General features: G+C 34.5%; 1 protein-coding gene across 2 annotated transcripts in view; it reads right to left on the bottom strand.

Moving 5' to 3' along the window:
* The window catches only part of CWC27 (CWC27 spliceosome associated protein homolog), a 238280-nt gene that overhangs the window by 190532 nt on the left and 32459 nt on the right, over positions 1-15289 (bottom strand). For both annotated transcript variants that reach the window (XM_003785866.2, XM_023510887.1), the window contains exons 9-10: positions 14955-14985; positions 11669-11823 (exon numbers count right to left, since the gene is read on the bottom strand). In XM_003785866.2, the coding sequence (XP_003785914.1) occupies positions 11669-11823; positions 14955-14985 (186 nt within the window). The remainder of the gene's footprint in view (positions 1-11668; positions 11824-14954; positions 14986-15289) is intronic.

The raw sequence follows: 15289 nt of genomic DNA, 5'->3' as shown, positions 1-15289 counted from the left end.
ATAAATAAATATAAAAACTAGACAGTGTTGTGGCCAGTGCCTATAGTTTCAGCTACGCAGGAAGCTGAGGTAAGAGGATAACTGGAGCCCAGGAGTTTGAGGTTGCTGTGAGCTATTATGCCACAGCACTTCAGCCTACAACACCATGACACTCTACCCAGGGTGACAGAGTGAAACTCTGTCTCAAAAAATAATTGATTAACCAGTCAATCAATTAGTTAATTTTAAAAAAGATTAAGGAGGGAGATCAAATATTAGTAACATATTAAACTTCATAAAAAGCTTGGAAATTACTATAATAAATTCTGTGAGAGTCTCCTAAAAGTAGGTCACTACTGAATAGTGTATATTGTGTTTGCTTTTAAATAGACAACATTAAGTAAAGTTGAAGATTTGATAAAACTAACAAAATAAAACTAAATCCACACATTGAGAAGACTAATGTTGATGAAATATGATAGTGGTAGTTCTTAAAAATATGGAGAACTTCATAGAAAAGCTCATTTCTATATCACATGCTAGATCTACTGAGGGAGATTCAACTTTAGGGAATGGATCCTAGATATGTATTTTATAAAAGTCAAAAAAAAATTATAAGTTTGTCCCTGGATAACTTGGAGATGTGCCCTTGGTAGGGATGAAGGTAGTTATTTTAAATAGTAAATTTTCTATGATAAGATGATATTTAAGCAAGAGACTGAATGAAAAGAAGGAATGGTTACTTAAAATATCTCAGAGAGGAAAGTTTCAAGCAAAATTTAAAAGAAAAATGAACTTGGTATGTCTGTCAAACAGCAAGAAGGACAAAATGCAAAGTGAGAAAAAGCAAGAAAATCAACACGTTCCCTCTCACTGCTTCTGTTTTCTTAATGAAACAGCAAGGGGATCAGCTGAAAGTGAAGAGATAATGGATACTACAAACTAATATGATTCTCTTCCAGGAAAAATAAGACAGTTAACTATGAAAACTATTAGAAATAATGAAATGTTTCCTCCCTGCTGCACTCCCACCTTAGAGAAGCTGTCTTATTCACAGCACTGAAAGAAACAGGCTTACTGTATTAGTTAGGTTCAGGTTCTGCTTCACATAGAACCCAAATAATGTGACTAAAACACCTGGAAAGTTATTTTATCTCATGCAGAAAATGTCCAGAGGTAGGCCATTCAAGCTGGAATAGTGGTTCCACAAAGTCTTCAAGGACTCAGGCTCTTTCTGTCTCTCCATTCTGTTATCTCTAGCTCCAACCACCACATCTGTGTGCCAGGATGTCAGGAGGAGGCAGGGATGAAAGAGAGCCCGCTTCTTGCCACATCTATTACCTCAGGACTTTCCAACTCCCGCTCCATTATTAATGCCATAATTGAGTGGACACCTGATTTAACCCAAGCCAATAATAAGATTCTCTCTCCCAAAGGTTCAGATTTGAGGAACAGAAATCCAGTCAATTCACTTGTGAAGAGCTGAACTGTATAAGGGAGCAGAAGAGTTTTCAAAATTCTAAAACGTGACTTTATTTATTTCAGGGTAGAAAACACTTCATCACATGCTGAATAACGGATATTACTGCATATAATCTCAATATATTTCAAATGCACAATTCTATTCCTTATAAACTGATGCTATGAGATCAATAGATTATAACTCTCAAGGGTAGTACAAATCAATGCATTCTAAAGGGACACAAATGCCCCTTTTCCATTTTGACAGAAGAATCTACCTCCACATATGCATTTCACTGCTTCTCACCTGCAATACATAATCTAATTGTAAAAACAGTAGAATTGTCATATTTCTGAAATATATAACTGAATTTCAAGGATTTTTTTGTTTGTTTTATTTTGAAGGTGATTCCTTAGATATGGAATAACTGGTTCTCTGTGAACTGACTAGGCACATTAAAAGTGATATTTTACCTCAAACAGCCCAAGAAATAGTTGTACCCAGAATATCCAAAAATTTTTGCTATAAAATAGATCCAAACTGAAGAAATATACAAGCTTGCCAGAAAAACCAAATGATGGTATAGTTTACATTATAATTGATATCATTCTAAAATTTTAGCCATAGCAAGTAAAGGCAAGAAAATAAACCATCTAGCTTACACTGGGAGATTATGCAGCATTAATTTAAAGAACTGAACTGAATGCAAATGTTATTCCTTTTAAACAGAACTCATTTAAAAATGAGTTCCATCATTAGCATTAGGGTGATACACATGAAATTGCTGATACTTGACTGTTCATAACTTACAAAAATGGCAATTTTATATTCAACTTTATTTTCATCTACTATTCTGATCTTCTGAAATATAGTATATTGCCTACTTAACATTCATACTTTGATTCACATCAAAGTAGAGTTTTTGTCACATCAAATTGTAATTAATTGTTTACGATTCTTACTCCTATACTATATGTGTATTGTAAACATTTCCAGACAGAAACCATTTCTCCTTATTTTCATGTTCCCGGGGCCTCTCAGTGTCTGATATGTAGCAGTTCTGATATAGTGGCTGGCAACAACAGTACAGTATGTTTGAGAACAGAATGACTGGTGAGGAAAAAACTATAAAAAACAGAATGCAAGTTCTAGTAGAGTATACAAACTTCATTAAAACCAGGACCAGCCCAAAGCTTAGTATATGTTGGTAAACATAAATATTTCCTGGAAATATATTTGGATCAATACTACTCCATACCAAAGAAATAATATTATTGTAAATTTTCTTTAATTAGAGACCAGGTCTTAAATTTCTATTTCTCTTCCTCTCTTTTACTGTCTGCTTCAGTCCAATATTTTTGGGGCAAAAGAGAGTGAAAGAAAGCAGAAATGCTATGTACCTGGTTAATTTCATTCCTTTCCCATAAATGTTCTGATGATATGAAGAGGAGAGCAAACTAGAATAACACATCTAACGGTTTAAGTTGGGCTGCTAGAATGTTTGTGGGTTTCTTTATTTTTTTTTTCTTTTTGAGACAGAGCCTCAAGCTATCCCCCTGGGTAGAGTGCCATGGCATCACAGCTCACAGCAACCTCCAACTCCTGGGCTCAAGCGAGTCTCCTGCCTCTGCCTCCCAAGTAGCTGGGACTACAGGTGCCCGCCACAATGCCCGGCCATTTTTTGGTTGCAGCCATCATTGTTGTTTGGCGGGTCCAGGCTGGGGATTCGAACCCGCCACCTTAGGTGTATGTGGCTGGCGCCTTAGCCGCTTGAGCCACAGGCGCTGAGCCTGTTGTGGGTTTCAATCTTTGTTACTGAACTGTCTTTTAAAATTTGTACTACCATTTTAAAATGTGCACTATCTTTTACATTTTTGAAATTTAAATATTGAACTACCTTTCCCAAGTTGCTAGAGCAAACCAAGTTTACTTACTAAGGACAATTCTGCATGTCCTAAGTCTGGTCATAAAGTAAGGGAAACCAAACATAAAGTATAATATGATTCAAAAATTCTCTAAGTCTTTGGGATATCTCTTAACTAAAATCGTTGAGAAATCTAGAAATACAGAGGAAAAAATTACTTAAAGTTCCATAAGATCTTAGTTCCCTATTTCAAACCTAAAAAAGGGAGACTTGTGAGACTAAACTTAGCAACAGCTCATTAGCTCACTTATGCGTTCATCTAGGCCTCAATTGCCTGGCAACATTAGTATGGACTCTCTGTTATCCTATGTCCATGTTTTAGAGTTTAATCAACCCGTTAAGATCTTTAATCTTAAAAAAAAAAATCTTTAATCTTCAGTATTAATACCAAAATTCTGGGTGCTATCATTACAGTAAGATATCTGACATTTGATTAACTTAACATAGCCAATGAATGAAACACAAATTCTACTTAACCTTATCAAATAAGAGTTGTTTGATAAAAAAGAAATAGTGCCACAGTCATGACAGACAAACAGGACATGGCTGATAAAGCTAGAACCTGTTCAAACACCAAGATTGATACTGTTCTAGTTAATCTTGAATGAGTACTATCATATCTTTAGTGGTAAGTGTCAGGATTTCTTTGATTTATGTTTTAAGTTCATAAAATTAATTTAGAAAAACTAATCACAATAAAATTACAGATAACAGAAATAATACAATAAAAGGCAGTATTTCCATAATGACTGTAATCATCACAACAGATCACTGATTTCTGACTATCTGGCCTACTTTTACATTTCACTGTTTAGTCATTCATTACAGATGCTAAAATTAAGCAGAGAAGACAAGGCAATTTGGCTTATGTGATTAACTTGCAGTAACTGAGCTCCACCTACAGGCAAAAAAGGGCTTCTTTACAATAAGCTTTAAATTAGGGCTTTCCAAAACAGAAGTTGCAAAACAGTACTTCAATATTTTAATCAACCTTGGGTGTACACTGGAATAATCAGGGGTCTTTTAAAACATTTCTTATGGCTGTATACCAAAAATTTTTATTAACTTGATCTTGGATGGGGCCTGTTCTCAGGTGATCCAAACATACAGACAAGTTTCAGAGACACTGATTTAATTTTTTGCCAGCATACATCTTTAAAACACATCAGAAGTATTTAAATATCATATTTTCTTCCTTCTAAAATCACTTGATTTTTGCTATACAGACCTTATTCTATTTTTCCAGATTAAAACCAAGTACAGTTGAGACAAATGCCTTATCCCTGTTAGACTGCAAAAGAATCTAAGATGACCGTATGAAATACCTTGTACTTACATGATTCTATACCTCAGAGGTAATCAAGAGAGTGTGTGTTTGCTGGGAAGTAGTATCTGTAACTCTGGGTGCACAGTAGGATATCTGGAGAGCTTTCATAAAGTACTACTGCCCTAAATTAATGCACATTCTGACAAGTTATAAAAGTAAAGAGCATAAAAAAAACTTAGGAGGAAATTTAACCAAGAAGGTGAAAGATTTGTGTACTGAAAAATATGAAACCTTGAAAGGAACTGAAGGCACAGATAAATGAAAAGAAATCCCTAGTCATGGGATATCTTTAAGAATTAACATTGTTAAAACGTCCATATTCCCTGAAGTAATCTACAGATTCAATGCAATCCCTATCAAAATTCCAATGTTTTTTCACAGAAATAGATAGAAAAAACATCTATACTATAAAGTTAGTATAGAGTCAAAGAAGACCCCAAATAGCCAAAAGCAATCTTAACCACAAAGAACAGGGAGGGAGGCGCCATATACCCTGATTTAAAGATATCTTACAAAACTATTTTAATCAAAAAGTCATGGTATTGGCATACAATCAGATACATCCATCAATAGAACACGATTGAAAGCCCAGAAACAAACTCAAGTATTTATACTCAATTGATTGTCAACAAAGGTACAAGAACATACAATAGGTAAAGGACAGTTTCTTTAATAAATGGTCCTGAGAAAACTGGATATCCACATGCATCCCTTATCTCACACTACATGCAAAATCAACTGAAAATAAATAAAAGACTTAATAAGACCTGAAACTGTAAAGGTAGGAGAAAAAATAAGGAAAAAGATCTATTACGTTGTTATGGGCAATGGTTTCCTGGCTAGGATTCCAAAAGCACAGGCAAGAAAAAAAATAAATAAATAGGATTGCGTCAAACTAAAAAGTTTCTGCACAGCAAAGAAAACAATTTACAGAGTGAAAAGACAACTCACAGATTACAAGAAAATATGTGCAACCCATACATCTGATAAGCAGCTTAAACTCAAAATATTCAAGGAACTCAATTCAATACCAATAAAACAAATAACCTGATTAAAAAATGATCACATGATCCAAACAGACATTTCTCAAAAGAAGAGATAAAAATAGCCAATAGATAGAAGAAAAAATGCTCAGTATCTCTAATCATCAGGGAAATGCAAATTAAAATCACAATGAGATAGCATCTCATACCTAAGGCTATTATCAAAAAGGCTAATGATAACAAGTGTTGCTAAGGATGTGGAAAAAGAACAGTTGTGGAGTATAGCCTTTTGGAAAACAGTACGGAGGTTCCTCAAGGAACGAAAAACAGAATTACCATATGATCCAGCAATCCCACTTCTGGGTATATATCCAAAGGAACTGAAATAATATGCCAAAGAAATATGTGTAATCTCACATTTTTTCCAGCATTATTCACAATAGCCAGGATACAGAAGTAACCCAAATGTCCATCAGTGAATGAATGGATAAAGAAAACATGTCATAAATGGAGTATTACACAGCTTTAAATAAAAAAGGAAGATCTGTCATTCTTGATGACATGAATGTACATTATACTAAGTGACATAAGCTAGGAACAAGACAAATATCAAATGATCTCACTCACATGGAATCTAAAAAAGTTCACCTTATAGAAACACAGTTGAAAGATTGTTACTAGAGGCTAGTGGGGAGGAAGAGAAATGGCCAAAGGGTAGATGTTGAACAAAGGGCACAAACTTTCAGTTAGACTAGAAGAATGATCATTGAAGAGAACTATGACCACAGCTAATAATAGCATGTTGTATATTTCAAAATTACTAAAATATCTTTAATGTTCACACTGAAAAATGACAACTTAGGTGATAAGTAGGTTAATTAGCTTGACTAACTCTTTGTATAGTTATACATAGACCAAAATATCACAAAATAACCTATAAACATCAATAATTATTATTTGTCAATGAAAAATAAATTTAAAAAAAAAAAGATGTTAGAAAAGTGGTCGCTATTGGGGATCTCGGGAGCAATACCAGAATGGGGCAAGAAGGAGATTTTTGGTAATGGCAATTTTCTGTTTCTTGATCTGGATGATGACATATAGATATATTTAGTTTGTAAAAATTCAGCTAGCTATATACTTGTGAAACATATGCTATGAAATATAGCTTATGGAGATATTATGTTATTATATTACACATAAATTAAAAGTTAAAAAGTCATAGAGAGATGTACCCAGACTTTACCTCAAACAAAATGATTCAGAATCTGTGAGTGTAGGGCCTGGGCATCAGTATTTTTTTTTAAAGTTCCTCCTCAAGCTAATGTATACGTGGGAGTGAAACCCACTCCTATAATGAAACACAAATGTTAGTCCACAAATTTTTGTGACCAATTACTCTATGCTTACTATAGTAGGCTCTGAGGACATAAAGATACAGTCTCCAAAGGAGCTTAGTTTAGACAAGGAAAAGGCAAATCAACAAATTCCATGTGACAATCCTAGTAAGTTATTTACAAGATTTAGAGGAGAAAGTAATTTGTCAAAGAAGTTGTACCAAGTTGCTGACCTTGAAGCTAAGATGATACCAACTTGAACTAATACAGTAGCCGAGGGGATAAAGATTAGTATTGTAGAGGAACACTTTTCAAACCTTAATGAACATACAAATCACCTGAGAGATCTTGTTAACATGCAGATTCTGATCCAAAAGGTGTGGTGCAGGGCCTGAGAGAGCATTTCCGACAAATTCTCAAGTGATACATAGTATTAGCTCCTGGTTCATAGATCCCAATTTAAATAGCAAGGTTCTCGAGGGAGATTAATTTTAAGAGGAAAGAGATAAAATATCCATAAGAGAGAACAAGGAAAAACAAAAATCAGAAAATGGCTATTACATTTGCCAATTAGATAGCCTTAGCAAAAGTAGTTTCAGTGGATTGACGGAGGGAAAGTCAGGTGATGTATATTTAAAAATACACGGGAAGTGAAGAGATGGGGATAGGAAATACATTTTTTGCTTGTTTGTTTTTACTCTTAATGCTGGGAGAGGCTTGAGCCTATTCACAAGCTGAGGGAAAGATCTGGTGGAGAAAGAAAATAGAAGAGAAAGGAAAGAGGAGAGAATCATTATGAAAAAGTGTAGAGGGGTTCCTCTCCCTTTAAAGCAGAGGAGGAGGTAAAAATCGGTCTGAAAGGCTAAGCGGGGAGGAGTAAGAGAAAGGAATAAAGGTTGAAAGAAGTTTACCCTTATTGCCCCAAAAGGAAGTCAAGTGATCTGAGAAGGAGTATGAAGTTCAGAGTCAACATCCTGGAGAGTAACAGAGAAGCACTGGAGGCACAGCTTAGGCTGGAAACTAGAAACCCACACCACCAACTACCAGCTTTTACATGGCTGTGTGACTCTGCTGAGCAGCATCGGGAAGTTAAAATTTAGGCATAGAGAAGGTGAGCTGGATAAGAGAGTGGGACTGGTATATTTTCAAAAGGGATGAGGCAAGGGACTAGAAATTCTAAAGCTGTCAGAACTGGTATAAGAATATGTATCCTATAATGAGGGAAGATCAGAATTGTTTTGAATATTTTGCTCCTGAAACCTTCCCTTAAGTACTTTTGAGACACTGTCAGTAATACATTCCTAGGAGAAGATTCTACTCTGTAAATTTGTTAAAAACGATCTTGTTAAATACTATCCTCACCTTAAATGGGGAGGTACACAATAATGTGTACCTAATGTGTTTTAGGTACATAATAAATCTTTTCATCCAAAGTGATAAACAGAGATTCCAGATGTTTCCTTACCAGTAGAAGCAGTACCACAGATTTTCAGTAAAATTATACTTTGATCGGTTTCTTGTCTAAAGGGCTTGTAGGTTAGTTTAATCTCTGATTCTATTTGTTAAATCAAAAAATGACCAAAGGATAAGAAAATACTTTAAGCACATCCAGATGAAAAGTTTGTGTATATCATAAACACTGATTTTTGAATATGTAAAGATTTCAAACTGAGATCGTAAACTGAGCAGTGACTTTCCTTTAAATAAAATTATCGTTTTTCCTCCTTACAATTTTTTAAGACTCTTAGAAGATTCTTGTATTTTGTTTTAATTTTTTAACCATAAAATTAAGTCCAAAGACAACTATAGTTAAGCTGGAATAACTAATTTGAAGTACTAATGAATTTGGAGTTTTATGAACTCAAAAATACGTGGTCATAAGGCAATCATGGAAATTTCTAGACTAGAGAGAAAAACTGTATTTTTCTTTAAAATTCAGTTTTTTGTCCTTTATCCTGACTTCCTTATTTTATTTCTCTTTACAGGTAAAAGAGACAGGATAAAGGAGAGAAAGTGAAAGATGTAAATACTAAAAATTTGGGGAATAGAGGAACAGTTATAAACAAATGTTTGCTGTTCGTATCATTTGTAAAGGCACACTTTGTTAATTATTTTATCTGAAAGAACCCAATAAGGTCCACAATATCTGGAATATTTAAGCCTCCTTTGGAGACTAATTTTCTTATTTATTTTTCTTAGGAGACTTGCAATGTACTTTAATACAGTTTTTTCCTCTACAGTGAAAATATAAAATGCTTATAAATTTAAGTAATGTGATTTTAATTTTAAAAATTATACTTGATTATTAAATGGGAAAAATTGCTAACATGATTGGATATATTAAAACTAAGCTTCAAGGGATATGATAAGAATCTCTCTTATAAAATTTAAACATCACACTCATGTGAAACATTCTTTAGAACAGTGGTTCTCAACCTTCCTAATGCCATGAACCTTTAATACAGTTCAAAGAGGTCGCGATCCACAGGTTGAGAATTGCTGCTTTAGAATAAACAATACTCTGTTTCAGGTCACCATCACGTCTCAGGTGGATTTACTAAAGATACCTTCTAACTTGCTTTTGCCTTTCCCCCCTATTATGGACCGAAGATTTATGTCTTCCAAAATTCATATACTGAAGCCCTACGCCTCAGCATGATGTCATATGGAGGTAGAAGCTTTGGGAGCCCACCCCTGCCCCCATCACCACCATGTGAAAACAGAGGAAGGCAGCTATCTATAAGCAAGGAAGCGGGCCCAAACTGGCTAGCACTTTCATCCTGGACTTCCCAGCATCCAGAACCACGAGAAGTAAATGTCTGCTGTTTAAGCCACGCAGTCTGGGATATTTTGTTATGGCATTCTCAAATATCCCTCTCTCAATCCATTCTCCACACTAAATACAATCTCAATATATCATTCACCTGTAAAAACTTTCCAATGGCTCCCTACTGTTCTCATGATCAGGTCTTTTCTTATTATTTCAAAATATTACAGGGGTACAAATGTCTTTGGTTACATGGATCACTTTTGTTATGTTTAGTCAGGGTTATAAGTGTGCCCATATCCAGATGGTATTCATCGTACCTGTTAGGTAGATTTTCACCTACTCCTTCCTCCCGCTTGCCCCTGCTTGATTTGATTTTATTCCCAAATGTAGCTAACCAATGCCACGTTTGGTTATCAGGTCCATACTACAGTCAAGGGAATCTTTATACAACAACCCTTTGTTGTGCGGATGAACACAGTTTTTGGAAAATGTAATCTGTTTGGCACTTTTTATGTTAGGTAGCCAATTTTCAGAGATACTTATAAAAGGTACATAAAAAGCAAGGTTTATTAAAAAATTCTTATAAAAATTTAACTTTGCTAAATTATAATTTATATTAATTACAGGATATATAATTATTTGCAATTGCAATAAAGCCAATAAGACAGAGTTGAGGGCTTAAGAAACATAAATAAATATTTGTTTTTAAAAAAACATTTTTGTCACATTATAACCTAATGGTAAAAGATTAATAATTTTTCAAAATCAGAAACCAGATGCCTTGAAAGAAAGAAAACATCTGCCCCCATAATTATTATATATTTATAGTTTAACTAAGAGAGGCTCTTCAACTCCATGAGTATAGAAGGATGTATATCATGAAACTCTTTAGTCAATATTGGCCCAAATTTAATCTATCATATTAAATTTTTTAACAGTAACTACTTGAGTGTTACATGAATGTTGCTTGAAGAAGAGACATTTAAGATAACTTCTGAGTACCATTTCCAAATGTAAAAAGTTCTACCTTCAGTAGAAATTTCTGGGAATCACTTTTATTTCTGGTTACATAATGAAAAAAATTGAGGGGACTAGGCAATGACAACATGGAAATCCTTTCTATTTTTCAGCTTTTCTACATGAAGTTGAGAATTATGACAGAGAAAAATAATGTTATCAATATGTAATTACAACTATTTTATCCTCAAATGTAGGCTGTCTGAAGATAACAAATACTATAATTTTTAAAGCAACATTATGTAAAAAGTATACCATAAAGTTGTAATAATAGACTCACACACAAAAAAAGTGGGAAGTTTTTCACTTACGTTGACTTTTAGGAGAATAAAAATCCAACTAATTTTCATCAGCAGAGAGTGAACTTTTCATCATTTGCTGAAATTTCTTTTATGATACCACTGAGATTAGAGGGATATATGGTATTTGGAAACCAGACTTGAAAAGATATTTAAGAATATTTACAGACCCACACACTTCCTCCATCAGTTTTGACAAATTTTACTAACCTAAATTATTGAGGATGTCTCTTTTCTTTCTATACAATTACTCTGTTGCTGTCATTGGTATTAAACTAACACATTCTTCCACATCTAGCTAATATATTGCTTATTCTATATATAACAACTTATAGCCCCTCTCTAAAAAAGACCAGAGAGAAATGGAATTTGATTCATAGGCTCATTGCTATATGTACCTTAAGCCTGGTCTATTTGTTTTAGTCCCCTAAATGGGCCAATTTGTATAATTGTTACATTTATTAAACATTATATAAATGGTAGTTTAAACATTAAAGGACTCAATCTTAACTAAAATAAAGCATAAAAAGATAAAAACTCTGATATCTAGAAGCACAATAATTGACTCACCTGCGACTGACTGATTTCTTCTCTCCAACTCCCTCTCCAGCGGATTTAACATTTCCACTTGTGTCTTTTTTTAACTTTTTTGCAATTCTTTCTCTCATCAGGTTCTTTTCATCACCATCAATACATTCATCAGGCTCTGCATTTTCATCTCCATCCTGTAGAAACCGAATTTGAGTATTTGCCAAGTGTTCAATTTCCCCTCTCACTTCCAGAGATCCACTGCACACATTCTAGACCAAATTTGCTTTTTGTTTTGTTTTGTTCTGAATTAGTAAGGGCTCGAAGAATCTGCTCCACGTGGGAATGGCACTGAGTTCTGCTCTAAGCAAAATATGTAAGTATAGAATATTCCAAGAAAGCTTGTTTGCTCAATTCATGCCCAGGAACTTTGGGTAGCACAGACAGTTCCCCCTATTGTCACCCAGGATACTGTATCTCCCTGGATTCCAATTATAGGAATATCCCTGCGAATGTGGTTCTGGAGGCAGTGGGCCTGCACATTGACCTCAACCATGGATTAATTCAAGTAGAAGTGTACGGAAGTTGATATTTATTTCTGGAGTCTAAGCCATAGCAATCACTCCTCTTCTGAAAACCCTCCAGTGGATCCCAAGTCACTTAAGGCCCAGAAGGTCTATATCTCCCTGAGAAAATCTCCTACAACTCCAGCCTAACAACACAAGCCAACTTTGGAGCTGTTGCTCTCTAAAGCCTAAAATACTCTTATTCCAGATATCTGCACTGCTTCCTCCTTTATCTCTTTCAAATCTTTGCTCAAATGTTACTCTCTCAGTGATGTTTTTTGATCACCCTATTAAAACAGCAAAACTATTAATCCATCTCTAGTATTCTCTAGTCTTGTTCTTTGGTTTATTTTAGAAAGCATTTAGTGCCCATCTGATATACAATATATGTTAACCATTTATGTGTTTATTGTCTCTTAAGCCACTAGAGCAAACATTCCATCAGGGCTCCCAGCTTTAACAGGGAGGAGAGTGAAATGAAAGGAGAAGAGAGAGTAGGATCAATTTTCTTTTGTGAATTTTTGATCAGGTGAGTCATAATGCAGCAGAGTTCTTAACTAAAGGCTTATGGACTCCTACAGTGGTGGTTCTCAAACTCCTCAGACCATAGTATGTGGTTGGTTGTTAAAAATGTAGAATACCAGCCCTCATGGCAGACTCATTGAACCAAAATCCCCAGAGGACAGAAACTGTGAATGTTTTTACAAAATGTTTAAGTAATTCTTAAGCACTAACCATTGATAACCAGGGCCATGCTTGGGCCTCAGGAGATTAAAAAAAAAAATCCCCCCCAAATTCATACAATTTTGGTTGTAAACATAGTACATTTTCCTGGGAAAGAATTCAGTTTCAATCATCTCAAAGGCTTTAGGACACAAAACAAATTAAAGACCATATACTATGCTAAGATGACCTCATACTACCCATGATATTGAGAGCAAATCTTACATTTTATCCTATTTGCTAGACCCATATCATTGTTACATAGATTTCTTTAAGTAATCTCAATCTCAAAATGTACAATATTACCCTCATTATTTTTCATGTTTCTCCCCATCTCAAGCCTACATTTTTCTTTTATACCCATCTAACAAGCTGTCCAGTTTCCTCCTCCCTTATCTCATGGTACACAACCAGTCACCTCCTAGACGTCTTTCAAGTTTATGTCTTTCCCAATTCCCAGCTGCAGTTTTACATCAAACTTTCCTCCTACAATAGCTTCCTAATTGCTCTCCTTGACTCCAGTTCATTTCCTCTAATTTGTCCTCTATAACTGTGATGCTCAATCCCCAGGCTGTGGACCTACTAGTCTGTGGCCTGTTAAGAATCAGGCCGTATAGCAGGAGGTGAGCAGCAGGAGAACAAGTGAAGCTTCATCTGTATTTACAGCCACTCCTCATCTCTTAGAGGAGCAGCAGTATTAGATTCTCATAGGATCACGAACACAACTGTAAACTGTGCATGCAAGGGATTTAGTCTGTGTTCTCCTTAAGAGAATCTAATGCTCAGTGATCTGAGGTAGAGATGTAATACCCTGCATCATCCTAAAACCATCCCCCCATCTCCCTGGTCTGTAGAAACATTGTCTTCCATGAACTAGTCTGTGGTCCAAAAAGGTTGGGTACCACTGCTCTACAGTGATCTTCCTGCACTGCAAACTTGACCACTGCAACCTTCTTTTAGACAAATGCCCTTCAACCCTTCCTAATCCCTTTTAGATGAAATTCAAACTCCTCACCATGGTCCATGCAGCCCTGTAATAACCTCATCCCACACTCCTTCTTGTCACTGAACTCTCTAAGCTGGCCTGCTATCAGCTCCTCAAACACACTAAAACTTTCCTGCTCAAGAGCCTTCCGCACATGTTGTTGCCTTCGCCTTCAACACTCTTCCTCCCTGAATTTCACAGGACAGTCTCCTTGAAATTTTAAATCTCAGCTTGTATTTTCTAAATAAGGTATAATATCTCTTTATTTCCATGCTTTCCCATATGTTGTTCTCTGAGCTAAAGAAACCCCACCTATCACTTTAATTTTGATCTAGTTGATTCCTAATTCTCTCATAAGACGTAACACAGCATCATCTCTTGCAGGATGCTTTTCTTAACAAGGTAAGATATTCACATCTTCTCTCTATTATACATAGAGAAAACCCCCTCTTTTGACTGTGGTAATAGATAAATCTGTGTCATGCATGGAAAGTTATGTACTTCATACTGAATTATGCCATGCATAGCATCTTTTACATAAAGAGGCATATGTATAATTTGAAAAACTTGATTTCTTATATATTAAAAGAAAATTTTCCTTATGTTTTATTATCTTTATTACCCAGTACAACTAATAAAGATCATATAATCTTGAATGAAAACCTTCTGAAATATAACAAAGGAATACTACTATCAATGACTGTTCCAAGCATTCCCCTTATATGATGTAGGATATTCACTCATCAACATTTAAACTTTTAACATAATAAAATTATAACAACTCAATTTTGAGTATTTATGTAATACTACAGAGAGAAAAAGCAGGTTAGAAATTCATATATAAGATTCCAATTTTGTGGGAAAATAGACACTTAAAAGAAGATATTCCAATATCAAATTAAATGATTGATATTTTTTAATTTTTTTCAGAATTTAACATGCACAACAGTAACGAATATTACTTTAAGGAAAAATAATTTAATTTTTTTGTAAAAACTCTGAACTTGCTATACATTGTTAAAACTGTATGCATACTAAAATTAATGGTACTCACATCAATTAAATCTGTTGTATCATCTTTTTCACTACAAAAAATAAGGAAAACAAATTTTAGCTTCAAAGTAAATTAATAAAATTATTTAATAAATAAAAAATTTAGAACTATTTGCTGGGATTAATATTCCAAAAATTTGATTCAACATAGGAATCTCAGAATGGTACTGTAAAACAGATAGAAACAGTCTAAAAGGGAGTCATTTTTTAATAAATAAAAGATGTGTTTCAGTAGCAGATATATACAATTAATGAAATTTTAAAAATAGAATAAAACACAATGATCAACAGTTGTTGGTTTGTTGTTGCTATTTTTATGAAGAGAAGTCTATAAAA

Source organism: Otolemur garnettii, unplaced genomic scaffold (assembly GCF_000181295.1).
Source record: "Otolemur garnettii isolate 467f Iridium unplaced genomic scaffold, OtoGar3 scaffold00017, whole genome shotgun sequence".
Taxonomy (NCBI): domain Eukaryota; kingdom Metazoa; phylum Chordata; class Mammalia; order Primates; family Galagidae; genus Otolemur; species Otolemur garnettii.
Note: the sequence above shows the minus strand (reverse complement) of the source record. Positions and strands in the feature narration are given on the sequence as shown.